This window comes from Dreissena polymorpha, chromosome 3 (genome assembly GCF_020536995.1).
Source record: "Dreissena polymorpha isolate Duluth1 chromosome 3, UMN_Dpol_1.0, whole genome shotgun sequence".
Lineage (NCBI taxonomy): Eukaryota > Metazoa > Mollusca > Bivalvia > Myida > Dreissenidae > Dreissena > Dreissena polymorpha.
Window position 1 is genome coordinate 46,616,126 of NC_068357.1, and position 23,494 is coordinate 46,639,619.

Below are 23,494 nucleotides of genomic sequence, written 5' to 3' on the forward strand. Positions count from 1 at the left end.
AGGTGTGCCCCAGGGTTGGTAATGGGGCCATGCATAGCTGAGATTGACCGTATTGTCATAAGAGAAGTTCATCATCAATTAGAAGTGAATTGGTGTAGAAATGAAGGAGTTATAGTAAAAGGCAATTTTGGGTGGGTGTGACATATGTGGGCAGGGCGCCCCAGGGTTGGTAATTGTGCCATGCATAGTTGAGATTGACTGTATTGTCATAAGAGAAGTTCAGTATAAATTTGAAGTGAATCGGTGTAGAAATGAAGAAATTATAGTAAAAGGCAATTTTGGGCGGGTGTGGTCTATGTGGGCGGGGCCCCAGGGTTGGTAATGGGGCCATGCATAGTTGAGATTGACCGTATTGTCATAAGAGAGGTTCAGTATCAATTTGAAGTGAATCGGTGTAGAAATGAAGAAATTATAGTAAAAGGCAATTTTGGGTGGGTGTGGTCTATGTGGGCGGGGCGCCCCAGGGTTGGTAATGGGGCCATGCATAGTTGAGATTGACTGTATTGTCATAAGAGAAGTTAAATATCAATTTGAAGTGAATCGGTGTAGAAATGAAGAAATTATAGTAAAGGCAATTTTGGGTGGGTGTGGTCTATGTGGGCGGGGCCCCAGGGTTGGTTATGGGGCCATGCATAGTTGAGATTGACCCTAATGTCATAAGAGAAGTTCAGTATCAATTTGAAGTGAATCCGTGTAGAAATGAAAAAGTTATAGTAAATGGAATTTTTTGGTGGGTGTGGCCTATGTGGGCGGGCGCCCCCAGGGTTGGGATTGGGGCCATGCATAGTTGAGATTGACCCTAATGTCATAACAAAAGTTCAGTATCAATTTGAAGTGAATCCGTGTAGAAATGAAAAAATTATAGTAAATGGAAATTTTTGGTGGGTGTGGCCTATGTGGGCGGGGCGCCCCAGGGTTGGGAATGGGGCCATGCATGGTTGAGATTGACCGTATTGTCATAAGAGAGGTCCAGTATCAATTTGAAGTGAATCGGTGTAGAAATAAAGAAGTAAATGTAAAATAACCTAAAAAAATGAGTGATAATTTCTGACGCGGCCCCACCCCAACCGCTATAACTTTTGACCCAGGGGTCAGATCAAAATTCCAAATAGTGCAGGGTCGCACATATGCTCATAGCTACCATGTGTGTTAGTTTCAAGGTTCTAGTGCTTTTAGTGTAGGAGGAGATAGTGGCCAGGACGGACGGACAGACAGACAGACAGACGGACGGACGGACGGCGGAGATAACCACAATATCCCCACCTTTTTTTCAAAAAGCGTGGGGATAAAAATGTACTTAAAACTAAGTGATGTGATGCTCCCTTGCTGTGGAAATCCCATTCAGTCTACAGCATTTGCACCTACAGATTTTTCCATTCCATGTCCCAATTAAAGTTTTAAATTGCGAAAAATTTGTACATTTTCTAAAATCTTCTGGTAGGGAGTTCCACAGCGAGGGGGCAGCATATCTAAAAGAATTTTTACCATATGTTGTTGTGCGTACCTGTGGTATCTGTAAAATATTGGTATATCTAAAATTTATGGTTGACTGTCTCTTAACAATTAAATCATTTAACAAAGGTGGAGAAATTTCATTTATGATTTTAAATGTTTCAATAGCCATTGATCTTATACGTCTTATTTGCAAGGACGGAAGGTCTACCTTTTGTAAAAGATCGATATATTGAGTGCTATAGTCGTTGTATATAAAACGAATTGCCCTTTCTTGAATTTTTTCCATCTTTTTAATATTAGTTTCTGAACAGAAATGCCAGGTCATTGGGCAAAAATTAAAATTTGATAATACAAAGGTATGGAAAATTAAAAGCTTGCTTTTTACACTTAAATTTCTACCAACTCTTTTTAAGATGTTAATTTGAGTGGCTGCCTTCTTACATAATCCTTGTATATGAGTATCAAAATTTAGTTTATAGTCTATGTCAATACCAAGTAGTTTAACAACTTTTTCACAAGTTATAGTAGCATCACCTATCTTAAATGACGTTTTTTTACAAGAAGTTAATTTGCCTATTGCAAAAGATTGAAATTTGTCAGGGTTAGCTTGCATCTTGTTAAAATGAAACCAATCAATAAGAATGTTACTTTCATGTTGTAAAACACTTATAAGTTCATCAAAGTTTGTTGTGTAAAATGAAAGAGTATTATCATCTGCATAATTGTAACAGGTCCATGAGTATTATCATCTGCATAATTGGACAGGTCCATGATAATTGCTGCGGCGTAATGGTCTTTATCGAGAGCCTGCCTCCAATCCTCCAGAAGTTCTAATAGGGTGGTTTGACAGCCATGTCCCTTTCTAAATGCACATAAAAATTTAGTAAAAATTTTATCAAAATGAGAGTTAAGTTGATTAGCAATTACTTTCTCAAAAATTTTAGAGGGCATTGGTAGGACACTTACTGTTCTATAGTTAGCTTTGCAAAAAGGGTCATTTTTCTTATATAAGGGTGTTACTTGTGCTATTTTGAGTTTATCTGGAAAAGTACTTGTGGCAATAGAAATGTTCACAAGATTAGTAAGAGGTTCAGTTAAAGCCGGTTTACCAATTTTTAAAAGCTTAGCTGATATTTTGTCCACTCCAGTGGCTTTCTTTACATTTAGCATATTAATTACTTTGGCAACATCGGGCATAGCTACTGGTTTAAAATTAAAGGTACAAGTATCTGGATAATTTTCATGATTTTTTTTGAGACTTGGGTGACTATCTAAATCAAAAGTGTAGTTTTCCCCGATGGACTGGGCAACATTAGCAAAGTATGAATTAACAAGGGACAAAATTGTCACAAAACCAGGTTTTCATTGTGAAAAAAAAATCTGATAAAGGGAGAAAACTCAAACTGAACTTTTGAAATGACCAAAAAAAATTAACCCCCTTTGTAAGTTTTTTTTAAATCTATTTTTATTCGTGGCGACCTTGACATTGGAGATATTGACGTGATTCTTTCGTGGGACACACCGTCCCATGATGGTGAACAAATGTGCCAAATGATTTTAAAATCTCACAATGAATGACATAGTTATGGCCAGGACAAGCTCATTTATGGCCATTTTTGACCTTTGAACTCAAAGTGTGACCTTGACCTTGGAGATATCAACGTAATTATTTCGCGCGACACACCGTCCAATGATGGTGAACAAATGTGCCAAATGATTTTAAAATCTGACGATGAACGACATAGTTATGGCTCGGACAAGCTCATTTATGGCCATTTTTGACCTTTGAACTCAAAGTGTGACCTTGACCTTGGAGATATCGACGTAATTATTTCGCGCGACACACCGTCCATTGATGGTAAACAAATGTGCCAAATGATTTTAAAATCTGACAATGAACGACATAGTTATGGCCCGGACAAGCTTATTCCGCCAGCCTGCCAGCCAGCCAGCCCGCCCGCATTCGCCAATCTAATAACCAGTTTTTTCCTTCGGAAAACCTGGTTAAAAATTTCAGCATTATCGTTGTCTTTCGTTGTGATTTTGTTGTTTTCATGTAGAATTATTTTTGGCAGTTCTGTGCTTGATTTATTTGATAGAAATGGCTTAATAGTTTTCCAAAAGTCTGAATTTTTTACCCCACCAATGCATCTTTCTTGAAAATATTGGTTTGCTGATTTGTGTTTTAATTTATTTACTAGGTTTCTTTGTTTCCTATAAATTTCCCAATTTTCATGTGATTTAAGTTTTTGAAATTTGTGCAGGTACGTCTTTTTAAGATAAATTGCTTTACGTAATGTTTTGTTCATATAAGGTACTTGCTTCGCTTTTCTGATCTAAGCTACGATCTGAAAGTGGGGATCAATCCTGTGACAATGTTTATGCAGGATTGAGTATCCTTAAAAATTTTCCCAATCTAATCAATTGAGCATGGGACATGTTACGTTTATGAAATTATGTACTAGGCATTGTTATGCAATTTTTAAAATCAAGATAAATAAATTAAAAACCTCTGTAAAACCACATTATATTTTGAAATACTAAAATTGTGTATAGTGTTATGTTAACATCAGTGTGACAATAAATCAATTTGACAGAAGTTTTTTTAATAAATCCCAATAATCGATAATGAAATTGTCGCGAAATCATATGACATTTTGTACCTTGTTTTAATTTTTACTTACAAACTTTTACTTGTCTATGGTAAAATTGGATTATATATGTCTAAAATAATGAAGTCAACATACAATTATACGATTTAAGACGCAAGTGAGGCGATTTTTTCAAAGTCGTCGATTTAATCTTGCGCAGTCGCCATTTGTAAACAACTCGGTGCCATGTCTCGATATGTCTTCTTTAATTTCGTTGGTCAATACTTGAACAACGACCAATCATAATCGTGGTATCATAATTTGTTTTGACAGCCTCGTTCTAACATGACCAACATGGCAGGAAATAACAGGGGAGGACCTATACTTTGAAATAACATCAAAGCAAACCACTGTCATTTCTTATTCTAGTCTTAAAACACCCTCAAAATGAACGCTGAAGTTGAAAACAATATTAGACAAAATCATCCGTGGACAAAATTACCCGCTAATGTGAAACAGGTAGTGAAATGTGACCCTATCTTGTTGACATCTTGCCTTCCTTAATGTTATTAAAATAATAACTTATCTAGTTCTTTAGACCTAAATAAAGTTCAGCATTTACATCCCTATGAAGCTTTATTTAAAGTGTCAGATATAAAATTATTGAAACGAATTTTTTAATACGAGCTTTCGAACACTAGTAAATTGCAAAATATGTGGTTAAAAAAAACAATTCTGAAAGTGTCTTGGATAATTGAACCTGCTCCTCTACAGTAGAAACATTAATAAAAATCATTGAAATTCCTTTCCTTCTTTTCTTCTTTTTATCTATACGGGTCCCCAAATGATATTTTAAATCAACTGAATTTTTTGCAGAAAATTACAGCCTCTTACGGGCTGTTTCCCAATTGCAAAAATTAACATATTATCCCAAAAATTACAAAAACCTATGCCAAACTTTTCTAATAAAGTCAATAACAGGTTTAGTTATTGTATTATACAGCAATTAAATTCCCTAGAAGTGTATAACATAAATTTTAGAAAGCAGTTAAACATGTACTTTTAAACAATTGGTATACTGTAATTAATAATCATATTGATAATGTTTAATTTTTCCCAATTTCATGGTCTATCACGCTTTTTTTCCCAATCGAAAAGACACAGGCTGTAGAATATAAAGCGAAAAAAAAATCACTGGAAAATAAAGCCAATCTTCCCATTGCGACCTACGCCCTACAAGGACCTGCAACGTATCGATTCAGATTCACAGAACTTAAGCGTGCGACCAACTTTTTGCAGGGATTACTTTTTCTGAAATTATTTTGTCAAGACTGTTGTCTGATTAGAAATATTATTATTGTTATAGTCGAGCCTTTTGCCAGTCAATGTCTTCTTCTGAACAATTTGTTTGCAGACTGACTACAGAATAAAAAGGATTCAATCTGTATTTTACTACAAAAATAAGTGTTTGATTTCTAAATGTTGCTTTACGATTCAATATTCTATTGCCTGAAGTTCAGGAAATGAAAAGCTGTAGTAACATTGTGACATAATGCATTTTTTCGTTTTGATTATTAGCTTCTTGGGAACAGTTCAAAGGAATATGACAAAGCAGTGGTCCAGTTTAGTGTCAACAATCAGCTGAGACACAAAACCAATCTTGGTAAGTATCTCTCTTCTCTCTTATTTTAAGCAAACTTAAGCACAATGTGCTCGTGATGGTTTTTTGTGATTGCCTTTTTATTTTCCAGTCTTCATGAAACTTTTTTGTAAATATTTGCCCAAATTTGGTCAACATTGACCTAGTTAATACTCTAGAGTCCTAATTTATTGTCCAGTCTTCATGAAACTTTGTCTGAGCATTGTCTTAATCATATCTCTGCCTTATTTGACACTGGGTCATATTACATGAAAGATTTGGTCACTTACTTGAATAAAAGAAAAAGGTAAACACTCATAAATTACATTTTGAGTTGTTACCTTATGAAAGTTTCTTAGAACATTGTTAAGTATAATATGTCTGAAATTGGAAATGAAAACGGTCCATGGAAAATAATAGGGGTGACGCAGTTTCCCTTATATGGCTTTATTAAAACCTTGTTCACACTTTAGAAGTCACATTTTCGTTCCAATGGGGATGAAAGCTGGGCAGAATATTGTTCTTATATTATCTCGCCTGAGTTAGGAAATGGTTTTGGCCCATTGAAAAACATGGCCAACATCATGAACAGGTGGTGCAGCAAACATTGTATTTATTGAAACTTTGTTAAGACTCTAAAAAAAAAAAAATTGCCAATCAGAACATCATGAAACTTAATCAGCACATTTATTACTCATGATATCTCAGCCAAGTTCAGAAATGGTTTTAACTGAATAGTAAGGTCAGAAACCACAGTTATCCTCTCTAGACAAACCTTATAAATGTTGCTTAAATCTATTCAAACGAAGAAGGTTTCTGGTGAGCAACCCAGGGCCTTTGGCCTTCTTGTTTTATCCAGTAGCTGGTCCAAATACTTTTCAGAATTTTTACTTGTACTACGAAATGTATTGCTTTTTGCTTAGCAAATTGAAGTTGTGTGTCCGAAAAAATGAGTCGCGTTCTGAGAAAACTGGGCTCAATGCATGTGCGTAAAGTGTCGTCCCAAATTTGCCTGTGCAGTCTGCACAGGCTAATAAGGGACGACATTTTCCGCTTTTATGACATTTTTATTTAAATGAAGTCTCTTCTTAGCAAAAATCCAATTTTGGCGGAAAGTGCAGTCTGCACAGGCTAATCTGGTATGACACTTTACGCACATGCATTATGCCCAATTTTCTCAGAACGCGACTAAAATAAATATGAAGAAGGCATTAGATATAAATTACAGCATTCATATTAACCCAATATAAAAATAGCTATACTGTAGAGAACTAAGCTTTTCCAAGGCAGATTGCTAAATGGTTGCTGCCAATAAAAATGAGCCTGGGTCAGGAAACAAGGGGCATAATTCAGCGCAGAAAGTTTCGTCCGAGATACATGTAAGCCTGTGCAGTTGTTACAGTCTTATCACATACAACACTTTTAACTTTGATGGAATTTTGTGTTGTAAGAAAGTTTCTTCCTAACAAAAATCCAATCAAGGTGAGAAGTGTTGTCTCTGATTAACCTGTAAAGACTGCATAGGCTTTTCTGGGCTGTCACTGTAAGCCTGCATTAAGCCTTGATTTCCCAGTAACCAGCTCAAATTTATCTGATTTGTCATCTACTTTTCCACTAGTGAATATCATTTGCAAAGAGGAGAAACTCTACTATATTTTCCAATGGTCGCTAAATTCTTGCTGCCTATGGAAATATAAATGATTTGTCATCATCCTCAATATTGTCCCTAGTGAGAACCATTCGCAAAGATGAGAAACGCTACTACGAGGACCTGTTGCAGTATAGCCAGGAGCACCTGATGCTGTACCCGTACCACCTGTCGGATGTAATCGTTAAAGGCCTGCGCGTGACACCCTTCATCTACTACACGAACATGATGTCCGACATCATGACACAGGAGAAGAGCTACGACTCACTGCCAAACTTCACAGCTGCGGACTGTAAGCTTTAACCCTTTGAGTGCTGGAACCAAATTTAAAAGGCCTTTGCAAACATTTTGGATCCAGATTAGACGCCACAGAACGTGGCGTCTCATCAGGATCCAAACTGTTTGCTATTCTGAAAATATTCTTTGAAAAAAATCGAAGAAAATGCTAATTTTAGAAATTAAGCAGACGACATTTTAGCAGACGACAAATTTCCCAGCATGCAAAGGGTTAACTCAGGGCTTACCAGTACTCTGTCACTCACCAAAGAAGCAAATGGCTTTAAATTGACCAATTTTGATTTAAAAAAATCATATTTTGCGACAACTTTTTCGTTTAGTCCTAAATACCCATACAATAACCAAAATTAGTAACATTTGGCTTAGAAAATGTTGAGCCCTGTAATTGCAGTGATGCAAAAGGATGTAGAAAATTGCACTTTGGGAAAGCTAGGGTTAATGCATGTTGGTTAAGTATCGTCCCATTATAGCTTGTAAAGGCGGCACAGTCTAGTCAGGGGCCACACTTTCCGCCTAGACAGGATTTTTGTTTAGAAAAGTCTTTCATTTTGTCTAAAATACCATAAAGGCAGAAAGCTTTGTTCCTGATTCATGACCCATATACTGTATGTAATTGCTTTTTTGTTTCTCTATCTGAAAATATTTTGTTGCATTAGAATCGCTTAACTAAGGCTTACCCCGGTACAGATTGTTAAAATAAATTTGGTTTTTTAGCTTGCTTGAGCACCTAGCACAAAATCTGCACATAACAGTTTTGTTCCACCATGTCTTGTTTGAGCAACATAGTCCTTTCTTTGTTTATGTTGTTCATGACCTAAAAGTTTTTTTAAGTCAATAAAGTATTTGTAACCAGTTTGATGGTAGTTATATGGGCAGTTCCATCTCTTATTTATGAAATTGGAAAATATTATTTTACTCATGCAGGTCTCAGACTTCTTGGTATTGGACGGAACCAGTACATTGACCTCATGAACCAATGCAGATCTTCCAAAGTAAGTATGTGATTACATTGAACAATGTAGATCTTCCATAGTAAGTATGTGACTTCATGAGCCAATGTAGATATTCCAAAGTAAGTATGTGACTTCACTAACCAATGTAGATATTCCAAAGTAAGTATGTGACTACATGAACCAATGTAGATATTACAAAGCAAGTATGTGACTTCCCAAACCAATGTAGATATTCCAAAGTAAGTATGCGACTACAAAAACCAATGTAGATATTCCAAAGTAAGTATGTGACTTCACTAACCATTGTAGATATTCCAAAGTAAGTATGTGACTTCATGAACCAATGTAGATATTCCAAAGTAAGTATGTGACTTCATAAAACCAATGTAGATATTCCAAAGTAAGTATGTGACTTCATGAACCAATGTAGATATTCCAAAGTAAGTATGTGACTTCACTAACCAATGTAGATATTCCAAAGTAAGTATGTGACTACATAAACCAATGTAGATATTACAAAGTAAGTATGTGACTTCATGAACCAATGCAGATATTCCAAAGTAAGTATGTGACTTCACTAACCAATGTAGACATTCCAAAGTAAGTATGTGACTACATGAACCAATGTAGATATTCCAAAGTAAGTTTGTGACTTCATGAACCAATGTAGATATTCCAAAGTAAGTATGTGACTTAATGAACCAATGTAGATATTCCAAAGTAAGTATGTGACTTCATAAACCAATGTAGATATTCCAATGTAAGTATGCGAGTACAAAAACCAATGTAGATATTCCAACGTAAGTATGTGTTTTCACTAACCATTGTAGATATTCCAAAGTAAGTATGTGACTTCATGAACCAATGTAGATATTCCAAAGTAAGTATGTGACTTCATGAACCAATGTAGATATTCCAAAGTAAGTATGTGACTTCATGAACCAATGTAGATATTCCAAAGTAAGTATGTGACTTCATGAACCAATGTAGATATTCCAAAGTAAGTATGTGACTTCATAAACCAATGTAGATATTCCAAAGTAAGTATGTGACTTCATGAACCAATGTAGATATTCCAAAGTAAGTATGTGACTTCACTAACCAATGTAGATATTCCAAAGTAAGTATGTGACTTCACTAACCAATGTAGATATGCCAAAGTAAGTATGTGACTTCACTAACCAATGTAGAAATTCCAAAGTAAGTATGTGACTTCATAAACCAATGTAGATATTCCAAAGAGAGTATGTGACTTCATGAACCAATGTAGATATTCCAAAGTAAGTATGTGACTTCATGAACCAATGTAGATATTCCAAAGTAAGTATGTGACTTCACTAACCAATGTAGATATTCCAAAGTAAGTATGTGACTTCACTAACCAATGTAGATATTCCAAAGTAAGTATGTGACTTCATAAACCAATGTAGATATTCCAAAGAAAGTATGTGACTTCATGAACCAATGTAGATATTCCAAAGTAAGTATGTGACTTCATGAACCAATGTAGATATTCCAAAGTAAGTATGTGACTTCACTAACCAATGTAGATATTCCAAAGTAAGTATGTGACTTCACTAACCAATGTAGATATTCCGAAGAAAGTATGTGACTTCACTAACCAATTTAGATATTCCAAAGTAAGTATGTGACTTCATGAACCAATGTTGATTTTCCAAAGTAAGTATGTGGCTCCATTGAAATTGAACATGTCAATTAGTGGTAAATGGATTGTAGATTTTCCAAAGTATGTATACTAGATTTTTGCTTCAAACATGTCAATAAGTTGAATATTGGATTATAGAAATTGCTTGCTTAATGTTATCATTACATTCATCTATAAAGCAAGCTTGAAGGGGGGCCTTTGAGCCTATTGGTAGGTCGGTTTGTTTGTTTATCAGTAAGTTAGTCGGCATAAAATATAACAATAAGTCTGTGGAACCAATAAATTAAAATTCCACATTTATCTCGCAATGTAGGTGTAACATTAATATTAATTTACCATGAGGTTAAAATGTGCAGAACAGTGTTTTGAAGGGCAGCGATCCATACATGACTGTGTAAATTGCCCTTGAACAAAACCTACAAATCTTAAAGTTACGTTCTGGCAAAGCTCTAGTGTTTATTTTACTTATTTATAGGATTTCATGACATGTTCTAATACTCATACATTGATATTTCTTGAACAACATATTGAAATTAAAAAACATGGCTCATTTTCAGAAATTTTTCCGGCGAAAACCTCCAAAAGAGCTTTTGCCAACTAAACCTGTAGAGACAGTCCAGATAGAGTCTTGGTGGATGGTGAATATTGGATTTATAACTGAAGATGATATTAAGGTACTAAATTTTTCCAATACACGCTATTCTAGCTATATTTAATAGACCATAATTTTACTTTGTTTATTGCAACTGGATTTTGTTAATTGATGATATGGAAGATTGATGACTCAGTAGTCAAACACCATGTCTGATACCTGTTGACAGTTGTCAATTCAGTGTAAAAGAAGGTGGATGATTGTTTAGATGAACCCGTGATAGGGATTTGATTTTGTAGCCATGGCATTCAAACACAAAACTAAACAAGATCTATTGACAGGCAGAATTATAATGCCCCTTGTTCACCAAACTTTCTGAGTGTTGATTTTGTATTACTGCTGAAAGTAATATCAATTTTTGGAAAAATGTATAGCTTACAAGAGCACAACATTCTCATGGTGGGGTTATGCGATCACTTTTTATCTTTTGTGCCATGTCAACATTTACCCTGTGAACACTTTAGAAGCCGAATGATATCTCAGCTGTGTTTGAAATTGGGTCTTGTGGGGTCAAAATAAAGCTCAGAAGGTCAGGTAAAAGAAGAGCGTGTTAATACTTTATAAGTGACATTTATTGCCTTATCAGTATGAAACTTGCTCAGACAATTTGTATAAATGATATCTCAGCAGAGTAAGAAAATGGTTCTGGTCTGATGAAAAACATGGCAACCAGAAGGGGAGGGGGGGCGAGGCAATTTTTCCTTATATAGCTATAGTAGAACATTGTGAATACTCATAGTTCAAATTTTTTGCCAAATCATCATGGCACTTGCTAAAAACATTTGTTCTCATGATATTTGGGCAGAGTTTTTAAATGGTTCTGATGAAACGCATTGCTGTCAGCGGCGGGCTGGGCAGTTTTCTTTATATGACTATGTAAAAGCCTTGTGAACTCAAGAAGTCACTAAAAGGCTGCTGCGGTCGGTGGAATTTTACCTTGTATGGCTAAATTGAAATGTTACCATCTCAGAACAGTAAAGTTTCTTTTGGTTTCAAGTGAGCTCCATGGGACCCTTTGCCTTCCTTGTTTTTAGTTGGTATTTACCAAAAGAATAAAAAATAGTCAATGTAAACAGGCATTGAAAAACATTTTAAAATTTAATATTAATGTCAAAATACTTATATCAATAATAGGCATCATAAGGGAAAGCCACATTAAGTCAATGTTAAAATTGTTAAAAACAACATGTAAGCAAAATAAAATGTTCTTAAGAGGTTTAATGAGCATTCTATTAGCCTTTGCAGTTTGAAACACCCACAATCTTTGAGAAGGGGGGGGGGGAGCACAGAAATCTATGAGGAAGTTGACCATAATGGTTTCCTGAAAACAATATGTATGATTCTCAAAATGTGAAGTTTGTATGCAGTTTAATCTGCCTGATATTTCAGATGTGTTCAAAGCAAGAGAAGGACATTATTGACACTATCATCGATCAGGGATCACAGATGGCAGGGGAAATCAATCACAAACTTCTCCATAGTAAGCATTTTTTGTAAAGCCCATTAACACTCAAATTCAACAAATATTTCTTAGCATTTTGTATCTCGTTAAATATATGTTACCAAACCACATCTAGCATTGAAATTTTGGCTATTTCTATAAGGAACACTGATTTTTTATGGCTTAACTTTATTTAACAAATTATTTTACGAAATATTCATTGATTTTGAGTGTTTATGTGGCTTTAAGTATATTATGTTTATGTTAAGTTTAATTTGAATCGAAAAGGTTGCCACGGTGTAGTAAATATATTGTCCACCAAGTGACCAGGAGGGAATAGGTTTAATCCCTACTATGAGAGGATCCTTTAGAACTACCCCAAATACATAAAGTACTGGTTCTGTTAATCCCTACTATGGGAGGATCCTTTAGAACTACCCCAAATACATAAAGTACTGGTTCTGTTAATCCCTACTATGAGAGGATCCTTTAGAACTACCCCAAATACATAAAGTACTGGTTCTGTTAATCCCTTCTATGGGAGGATCCTTTAGAACTACCCCAAATACATAAAGTACTGGTTCTGTTAATCCCTACTATGAGAGGATCCTTTAGAACTACCCCAAATACATAAAGTACTGGTTCTGTTAATCCCTACTATGAGAGGATCCTTTAGAACTACCCCAAATACATAAAGTACTGGTTCTGTTAATCCCTACTATGGGAGGATCCTTTAGAACTACCCCAAATACATAAAGTACTGGTTCTGTTAATCCCTACTATGAGAGGATCCTTTAGAACTACCCCAAATACATAAAGTACTGGTTCTGTTAATCCCTACTATGAGAGGATCCTTTAGAACTACCCCAAATACATAAAGTACTGGTTCTGTTAATCCCTACTATGAGAGGATCCTTTAGAACTACCCCAAATACATAAAGTACTGGTTCTGTTAATCCCTACTATGAGAGGATCCTTTAGAACTACCCCAAATACATAAAGTACTGGTTCTGTTAATCCCTACTATGAGAGGATCCTTTAGAACTACCCCAAATACATAAAGTACTGGTTCTGTTAATCCCTACTATGAGAGGATCCTTTAGAACTACCCCAAATACATAAAGTACTGGTTCTGTTAATCCCTACTATGAGAGGATCCTTTAGAACTACCCCAAATACATAAAGTACTGGTTCTGTTAATCCCTACTATGAGAGGATCCTTTAGAACTACCCCAAATACATAAAGTACTGGTTCTGTTAATCCCTACTATGAGAGGATCCTTTAGAACTACCCCAAATACATAAAGTACTGGTTCTGTTAATCCCTACTATGAGAGGATCCTTTAGAACTACCCCAAATACATAAAGTACTGGTTCTGCCCATGAAACACACTCGAAAACATTTCAGTTAGCCTGAGGCTTTCAGTGTAATCAGTCTAAACAATAAGGGTTTCAGCTAAATATTTTTATCCCCCCCTTCGAAGAAGAGGGGGTATATTGCTTTGCTCATGTCGGTCTGTCGGTCGGTCTGTCGGTCCGTCCACCAGGTGGTTGTCAGATGATAACTCAAGAACGCTTGGGCCTAGGATCATGAAACTTCATTGGTACATTGATCATGACTCGCAGATGACCCCTAATGATTTTGAGGTCACTAGGTCAAAGGTCAAGGTCACGGTGACCCGAAATAGTAAAATGGTTTCCGGATGATAACTCAAAAACGCATATGCCTAGGATCATGAAACTTCATGGGTAGATTGATCATGACTCGCAGATGACCCCTATTGACTTTGAGGTCACTAGGTCAAAGGTCAAGGTCACGGTGACCCGAAAAAGTAAAATGGTTTCCGGATGATAACTCAAGAACGCATTCGCCTAGGATCATGAAACTTCATGGGTAGATTGATCATGACTCGCAGATGACCCCTATTGATTTTGAGGTCACTAGGTCAAAGGTCAAGGTCACGGTGACCAGAAATTGTAAAATTGTTTTCGGATAATAACTCAAGAACGCATACACCTAGGATCATGAAACTTAATAGGTAGATTGATCATGACTCGCAGATGACCCCTATTGATTTTGAGGTCACAAGGTCAAAGGTCAAGGTCACGGTGACCCGAAATAGTAAAATGATTTTGGTATGATAACTCAAGAACCCTTTTGCTTAGGATCATGACACTTCATAGGTACATTGATCGTGACTCGCACATGACCCCTATTGATTTTCAGGTCACTAGGTCAAAGGTCAAGGTCACAGTGACAAAAAACGTATTCACACAATGGCTGCCACTACAACGGACAGCCCATATGGGGGGGCATGCATGTTTTACAAACAGCCCTTGTCTTATTTCCTTCCTTGATTGCTCCAAGTTTGCTGTCATTTTATTGGTCAATTACATGTAAGCTAAAACATAGAATGTTCTAAATGTCTTTGCACAACATGACCGTGTATCATGTCTAAATATATGCTTTTGATTACGCTCCATTTTGTTATTGAGCATTTGAAAATATTCAATAATGGAAACATGTTATTATTTATTGTGTGATGCGGATATTTGGGCACATTTTTTCCATAAAAAACAAACCATGAGTTAGTTAAATGAAGTAATTTGTAATTTCTAAATGCAAAAATTTAACATGCATGTATTCCCAAACTGTTTTCAGGTTTATACAGAAAAGGTCTCGTTTACATTGATGTTCCCATTGAAGATGATGACTGTATCATAGGTTGGTGCCTTTTCTTAAACATTTAAGTTATCAGAGTGGATGGACAATTTTTTTAAATATCAGCCTTAATCTTAGAAAAAGGGTCTTAATACATGTGCAAAAAGTTTGTCCCAGATTAGCTTGTGCACAAGCTGATCAGGGACGACACTTTCTGCCTAAACTGGATTTTTGCTAAGAAGAAATTTTCTTAAAACCAAAAATCCATTTAAGCGTTAAGTGCCATCCCTTGTTAGCCTGTTTAGACTGCTCATGCTAATCTGGGACGACACTTTACACACATGCATTAAACCCTGCATGTTTTCCCAGACTGAGGTTCATATTAACCCTTTATGTCGGAAATCTGTCGTCTGCAAAAATGTCTTCTGCTGAATTTCTAAAATAAGCATTTTCTTTGATTTTTTTTCAAAGAATACTATCAGAATAGCAAACAGTTTGGATCCAAATGAGACGCCACATTCTGTGGCGTCGTGGCGTCTCATCTGGATCCAAAATGTTTGCAAAGGCCTTTAAAATTCGGTTCCAGCGCTGAAAGGGTTAATTTAAATTGTGATGGTATGATTACTTTTCTTTCATTTTGCTAAACTGTGTAGGATAAATCCTACATTTATTTAATCATTGTATTACATGAAAATATTTAAATGTTTTCTGGCATTCTCAGGAAAACACCATTTCTCAATGAATCTTGAAAACTGAAGTTCAACACCTGTTTGCATTTTCACAATTGATTATTGAACGGGATTTTTATGTTCTTGAATTTATTTTATTATTTTCAGTTCCCCCACTTGAAAACTTCGTGATGAATCGAGTGCTGGGTGACTACTTTGAAACTCTGCTGTACAAGATATTTGTCTCTATAGACGAGCACACATCTGTTGCAGAGGTAATGTGTTGGTACCATATGAGAACTCCACAAGTTTTCCTGAACTTGTTACATTAGAACTTTATCTGTGTTGTTACTCATTGTTTAGTAACTATTGGTCAAAGTTGTATTTGTAATTGTTTAATAAATTATTTTGAAATATAAGTTTCAACTAAATTATCCTAGCTTAAGTACTTAATATGGTTGTATTTTATTATCTTCTGACAAAGGCAGAGAGATATAGAATGGCATTATCTGTCTGTCCATCCGTCCGTCTGTCACAAAACTTTTTTTGGCAGGCGATATCAATTCAATGACTTTGCTTGTTCATTATAAAATGTCAGTTTTAGAATTTGATTCTGTTGAATCAGGTTTTGTAAATAAACCCTGCAAAGGGAAAAGCATTTTTAATCCCTGTGCTTAGCATCATCCCACATTAGTGCTTGTGTTGATGTTTACTAGTTGTGTTGATGTTTACTAGTTGTGTTGATGTTTACTAGTTTGGGAATGGTTTAAAGGCTCTTTAGATGTGGAAAAACATATTGTTTTGACTAAAATTGGTAAATTTTGATGAGCTTTGCTCACTTAAACAATAAAATTGAGAATTACAGTGTTTTCAACATTATATTTGCTAATTTTAAACTCAGCTGTTCTGGATAGCAAGGTGAATGAACACTTCTTGATTTATAATAAAAAAAAATGAACAAATAAAAGAAGGGGGGATATACTGGATTCTCTATGGACATTTGTCCGTTTGTCCGTCTATTTGTTCATTTAGTCGGTCCATGTTTCTGTATGTATAGCTATTTTCCTGTAGGCACAAACTTGTCCGCAGGCTTTTTCCTACACTTTTCCATGTACTGTATTCAAACTTACAGGCATGGATGTTTATAATAATAGGTTGTGAATGTGCAATCATTATCCCCCGTCATTGAAAATTACAGCATGCTTTACAAATGAGAGAGAGTTATTTTCTATTGTCCAGTTTTAGTCACCATTATGATTGTTGAATACCAATGATGTCTTTTTGTGTTAACTTACAGTTTACTGGAAAGCTGAGAATGTTATTTGAAATTCTGCCCTTGCTTTACTTTTCAGCTCTCAAATGTATTGCAGATTGATTTACAACTTGTTAAGGTATGTGTATTTTATGTTCTTTATTTTTCTATGACTGAAAACAACTTCACTTGCATTTAATAATTAAATAAAAAGGTTTTATAAATTGCTTTGTCAACAGAAAGTTTTAAAAATGTTTGATGATGATTTTTCTAGCTCACTTTAGCACAAAATGGTGAGCTTTTGTGATCATCTCATGTAAGTCATTCATCGGCATTTTTTATCTTCAAGAATTGCCGCAAAAACTCTGAGGAGGCTGCATTTCTTGCCAAATCTGCATGAAACCTATTCAGAACATTTGTCCCATGGTATTTTGACTGATTTTAAAATATGGTCACATGGGAGGATAAATAGGTCAGGAGGTAAAGAAAGGTAAAGAAAATCTCATGACCACCATTAAGTCCACATTTATTGACTAATCTTCATGAAACTTGTTAAGAAATGTTTTCACTATGATATCTCTATCAACTTTGAAACTGGGTTTAATATGCAATCAAAAACTAGGTCATAACGCCATATTAAAGAAAAAGCATGTGATTACTAGAGGCCACATTTATAACCTATTGTTTATGAAATTTGGTCAGAACATTTGTCCCCATGATATTCTTGGTAAAGTTTGGAACTGGGTCACTGGGTAGTCTATTCTAGGTCACAGTGTCAGATAAACTAAAAAGCTTTCAAACACTATAGAGGGAACATTATTTGGTCAAATCATCAGGAACCTTGCAAAGAATATTTTGTCCTTATGAAACTTGGGCGAGTTCTAATATGGTTTTTGAAGCATCACAAAAGCTGATCAAAACAATTCAGTTCCTGCAGGTTTAAGCTAAGCAACCTTGGACTTTTGTGACTAAACATTTAGAGTTTTTAACCAGGTTTTCCGAAGGAAAAAACTGGTTATTAGATTGGCGAATGCGGGCGGGCTGGCTGGCGGGCTGGCTGGCTGGCTGGCGGAATAAGCTTGACCGGGCCATAACTATGTCGTTCATTGTCAGATTTTAAAATCATTTGGCACATTTGTTCACCATCATTGGACGGTGTGTCGCGCGAAATAATTACGTCGATATCTCCAAGGTCAAGGTCACACTTTGAGTTCAAAGGTCAAAAATGGCCATAAATGAGCTTGTCCGAGCCATAACTATGTCGTTCATCGTCAGATTTTAAAATCATTTGGCACATTTGTTCAACATCATTGGACGGTGTGTCGCGCGAAATAATTACGTCGATATCTCCAAGGTCAAGGTCACACTTTGAGTTCAAAGGTCAAAAATGGCCATAAATGAGCTTGTCCTGGCCATAACTATGTCATTCATTGTGAGATTTTAAAATCATTTGGCACATTTGTTCACCATCATGGGACGGTGTGTCCCACGAAAGAATCACGTCAATATCTCCAATGTCAAGGTCGCCACGACTAAAAATAGATTTAAAAAAAAAAAAAACTTACAAAGGGGGTTAATTTTTTTTGGTCATTTCAAAAGTTCAGTTTGAGTTTTCTCCCTTTATCAGATTTTTTTTCACAATGAAAACCTGGTTTTGTGACAATTTTGTCCCTTGTTTAGTTTACAATACATTTAGCATTTTACTTGACCTGCATCAATCACGATTGAATTGGAATTTCATTAAAATTGTTTGTGGTCAAAACATGCAGTATTGGTGTTATTTTTCCCCTGCCTTAGGTTGAGAGAAGGTCAAACATTTCAGTCTTCATATTGATGTGCACTTCATACCTTCTATATCCTTAAAGAGTTTTTAAGCTAAAATGTAAAATGAGACAATGTATCTAAGGCATGAGTCAGTCACATTGGCTGAAGATCAAGGTCACACTTCAAGGTCAATGCTTTAGCCAACATGTGTTGTATATGCTTCTTGTCTCATATACCCATTGAAGAATTTTCATGAAAAGTTAATGTCATTCAGAAGATGTTTAGAAGTAAAATTTTAAGCATCACATTAAGGTCAAAAGAAACTTGGCATGACAGTGATTGTTTCGCAACAATTGGAATACGGTTATTTATAATCGACTAATAATGTTTCATGTTTCCCTATAGCTTTGTTTATACCCCTATGTTTCCCCAATGCAAGTTCTTTATGCCCTATAGATGGCAGTGTCCATGTATTGTCGACTGGGTTTTGCACGCAAGAAAGGGGCCGAACCTTCAGAAGAAGACCTTCACCCTTCATGGCGGGAAGTTAAAGTCCCTACCAAAAAGTAGGTTATCGTTGAACATTCTGTTTACTGATGTATGAACTTCATGAAAGGGTAGCTGCATTTTGTAAGAAAATAGATAAAATATGTTGTATTGAAGTAAAAGTCCCAATCAAAAAGTAGGTTGTCGTTTAACATTCTGTTTACCAGTACATGATCCTCATGAAATTGTAGCTGCATTATGCAAGGACGCAGATACAGTATTTTTAAAGTTAAAGTGCCTACCAAAAAGATGGTTACGGCTGAATTGATATGTTTACCATGAACTTAATGAAATTTTGTAAGAAAATGTATACAATACTTATAAACATAATACTGTTGTTGCAACATATATTTTTACAGAAAGTACCGGTACATTCATTCGGTATGAACATGTACTTGTACATGAAATATTCTAGACATAAATCTTTGTATAAACTTGACCTTTTCAAAATTCCAGTTATTTTTATTTTCACTTATTGCAAACTCAGTGATACATATGGCCAGCTCACACATGTTTTTTTCTTCCACAGAGTCTCCCAGGATCAGTTGATTATCAATTGGGGTGAGGCACTAGACGATGCAACCTTGAACCAAGACAACCCCGCCCCACCCGCCCATATCAAGGTCCCCTCAGATACCAGCCTGGTCAACATTGAAGATGCTATGGGTATGAACAGAATATAAAGAATAAAGCATTAATTACCAAAAAACTTATTGAAAATAAATCAGTTATTTTGGAGTCGTTGGTGCCGAAGCAATTGAGCCTTGTTCAGGAAAAACTGGGCTTAATGCAGGTGCGTACAATGTCGATCCAGATTAGGTTTTGCAGTTCGGTCAAGCTAATTAGGGATTACACTTTACACTTTTATAGATTTTTTTTTTTAACCCTTTGTATGCTGGGAAATTTGTCGTCTGCTAAAATGTCGTCTGCTGAATTTGTAAAATAAGCATTTTCTTCATTTTTTTTCAAAGAATACCATCAGAATAGCAAACAGTTTGGTGGATCCAAACTGTTTGCAAAGGCCTTTAAAATTCGGTTCCCGCACTGAAAGGGTTAAGTAGGTCTCTTCCAACCAAACAATCCAGTCTGCACACTGCAAAGGCAAATCTTAGACATCAGTAAGCAAGTAAGTTGCTTATTATCGTGACATGTGCAATATAACAAAACATCATATTAATATATATACAAATATGCTTTGCACCCGACCCGATGGGCCTATAAGTCACCAAAACAGAATAGTAAGTAAGAATATTTCAAAATATGTACAATAGCACCACATACACTGGTGCATATGAGTAATATATAACAAATATGAATATGAAAGAAAGATTGTGTACAGGAATTAATGTCGATGTATACTCATTAACGACTATGCATAGATAACAGTTCGTCGTTTTAAATATGCTTTTACAATAAATTTAGCCAGTTTTCGCTGACATAAAGACATAATTATATTAAGTTTACTAATAAAATTGTGGTTCGTCAGCTCAAGTGATATATCTGCCAAGTGTATGTGCCGTAAATCATTGTAAGTATCACATTCAAACAGAAAGTGTACTTTATTTTCTATACTTTCTATACTATCAGCGTGGCCAATCTACAAGTCCTCTGTGCTAAGGGTTCTCCTACAAATTGTCGAGTTTCAACTCTTAATGGCAGTTTACCCATTCTTAATTGGCACAACATTGATCGTTCATTCTTTTTTAGGTTAAGGTCAATGTATTCCTCTGTATTAAATGTACTCTTAAAATGTCGGTAAGTCCTTAATTTAGGAACATGCGGAATAGCCTGGCTCCATTTATTGGCATAATAAAGATGAATCTGATCTTTTGCTTGTGAAAGATTAACCACTGTTTTATTTTCGAAATTGTTATCCCCTGCCAGAGGCGGAGGGATATTGTTTTGGCGTTGTCCGTCCGTCCGGCTGTCCGTCCGTCCGGCACTTTTGTGTCCGGAGCCAAATCTTGGAAGTTCTTTGGTGGATTTCATTTAAACTTGGTATGAGTATATATATGCATAAGAGGATGATGCACGCCAAATGGCATTGTACACCATCTGTTAAAAACAGACTTATGGCCCTTTGTATCTTGAAAAAATGCTTTTAAGTGTCCCGAGCCATATCTTGGAAGTTCTTTGGCGGATCTCATTGAAACTTGGTATGAGTATATATATGCATAAGAGGATGATGCACGCCAAATGGCATTGTACACCATCTGTTAAAAACAGACTTATGGCCCTTTTTATCTTGAAAAAATGCTTTTTACTATAGGCACTTTTGTGTCCGGAGCCATATCTTGGAAGTGCTTTGGCGGATTTCATTTAAACTTGGTATGAGTATATATATGCATAAGAGGATGATGCACGCCAAATGGCATTGTACACCATCTGTTAAAAACAGACTTATGGCCCTTTGTATCTTGAAAAAATGCTTTTTACTATAGGCATTTTTGTGTCCGGAGCCATATCTTGGAAGTGCTTTGGTGGATTTCATTTGAACTTGGTATGAGTATATATATGCATAAGAGGATGATGCACGCCAAATGGCATTGTACACCATCTGTTAAAAACAGACTTATGGCCCTTTGTATCTTGAAAAAATGCTTTTTAGTGTCCGGAGCCATATATTGGAAGTTCTTTGGCGGATTTCATTGAAACTTGGTATGAGTATATATATGCATAAGAGGATGATGCACGCCAAATGGCATTGTACACCATCTGTTAAAAACAGACTTATGGCCCTTTGTATCTTGAAAAAATGCTTTTTACTATAGGCACTTTTGTGTCCGGAGCCATATCTTGGAAGTGCTTTGGCGGATTTCATTGAAACTTGGTATGAGTATATATATGCATAAGAGGATGATGCACGCCAAATGGCATTGTACACCATCTGTTAAAAACAGACTTATGGCTCTTTGTATCTTGAAAAAATGCTTTTTACTATAGGCATTTTTGTGTCCGGAGCCATATCTTGGAAGCGCTTTGGCGGATTTCTTTAAAGTGAATACATGTGACTAATCATGTTTCCAAAATGACACCAATGATTCCCGTACCCAATGATAAATGATTAACCATCAAAACATTTCCAGGTATGTCATGGCAGATGTTGTGTTCACTCTGCAACACTCTGAAAATTGAGCGTATGTAAACGTTGAATGTTTTTGTGGAAAACGCACGACTTATTAATTCACCTAAATAAATTGTGAAGGCTTTAGAACCTTCCTTTGTCTTAGTTTTGTGTTATTGTCCTCCGTCCGTCCATCTATCATTATGTTCATCCGTCCAATTTGCACCCATCCTCAAACAAAGCATATGTTGCGGGGGATACCTTGGGCCTTTCAGGCCCTCTTGTTAAGCATATGTATTAAGCCCAGATTTTCTTGAAAGAGGCTCAATTAAATCCAAAAAGCTTCTGAGGGTAATATAGAGCTCCAATCCACAATTCTTTTCAAATAAAACTTTTAAGATATTGTTTCTAATGGATGTCTTACTTAGCATAATAAAAAATGTCATTGAAAATAGTAAAAACAGTATTTAATAAGTGTTAAATATATTGCGTCTTTACGTGTAGTTGCTTTTTTATATAAATGTGGTAAGTTTACTTTGTTTGTACCAAGGAGACAAGGAAGGTGTTTCCCAGTGTTTCATTCTTGCCAAGAACACAATTTCATGTAATTCTTACAAACTTTTTTTTTAAGTTAAATGAACATCATTTATTTTAACTGATTTCAGCATAGATTAAATTATTTTTGGGTTGATAGGGGCCGAAAATAATGATGTAATAATTCAATGAAAATAACATTTTTTCTTATTAAAAAGCAATGTATTTCTTTATATGGATAAGAAAAGGGAGATTATTTATTAGATTGAATTCATAGAAAATCAAGCAAATGATTGAATTCATACTAAATCAAATGAATGATGAATTCATACTAAATCAAATCAATGATTGGATTCATACTTATCCAAATGAATAATTGAATTCATACTAAATCAAATGAATAATTCAATTCATGCTAAATCACCTGAATTCTTGAATTCATCTAAATGATTGAATTCTTGCTTAATCAAATGAATGATTGAATTTATACTTAATCAAATGAATGTTTTAATTCATTTTAAATCAAATGAATGTTAAATTCATTTTGAATCAAATGAATGATTGAATTCATTCTAAATCAAATGAATGATTATATTGATTCTAAATCCAATTAATTATGAAATTCATTCCAATTGAATGATTATATTCATTCAAAATCAAAT

The 23,494-nt window shown here is 35.3% G+C and overlaps 2 protein-coding genes across 3 annotated transcripts in view; one reads left to right on the top strand and one right to left on the bottom strand.

The window, feature by feature from the left end:
* Positions 1 to 4,302, bottom strand: part of LOC127874003 (trichohyalin-like) — a 52,377-nt gene extending 48,075 nt beyond the window's left edge. The window contains exon 1 of one of the 2 annotated variants that reach the window (XM_052418110.1): positions 4,203 to 4,302. The gene's annotated coding sequence lies outside the window, so the exon portion shown is untranslated. The remainder of the gene's footprint in view (positions 1 to 4,202) is intronic. The other variant, XM_052418109.1, reaches the window with a different exon arrangement.
* Positions 4,303 to 4,388: 86 nt separating this feature from the next.
* Positions 4,389 to 23,494, top strand: part of LOC127874004 (protein FAM91A1-like) — a 33,692-nt gene continuing 14,586 nt past the window's right edge. The window contains exons 1-11 of the mRNA XM_052418111.1: positions 4,389 to 4,565; positions 5,625 to 5,709; positions 7,416 to 7,625; positions 8,555 to 8,622; positions 10,807 to 10,923; positions 12,291 to 12,381; positions 15,005 to 15,067; positions 15,841 to 15,947; positions 17,025 to 17,063; positions 19,145 to 19,254; positions 19,764 to 19,900. Coding sequence (XP_052274071.1) covers positions 4,494 to 4,565; positions 5,625 to 5,709; positions 7,416 to 7,625; positions 8,555 to 8,622; positions 10,807 to 10,923; positions 12,291 to 12,381; positions 15,005 to 15,067; positions 15,841 to 15,947; positions 17,025 to 17,063; positions 19,145 to 19,254; positions 19,764 to 19,900 — 1,099 coding nt within the window. The 5' untranslated portion in view covers positions 4,389 to 4,493. The remainder of the gene's footprint in view (positions 4,566 to 5,624; positions 5,710 to 7,415; positions 7,626 to 8,554; positions 8,623 to 10,806; positions 10,924 to 12,290; positions 12,382 to 15,004; positions 15,068 to 15,840; positions 15,948 to 17,024; positions 17,064 to 19,144; positions 19,255 to 19,763; positions 19,901 to 23,494) is intronic.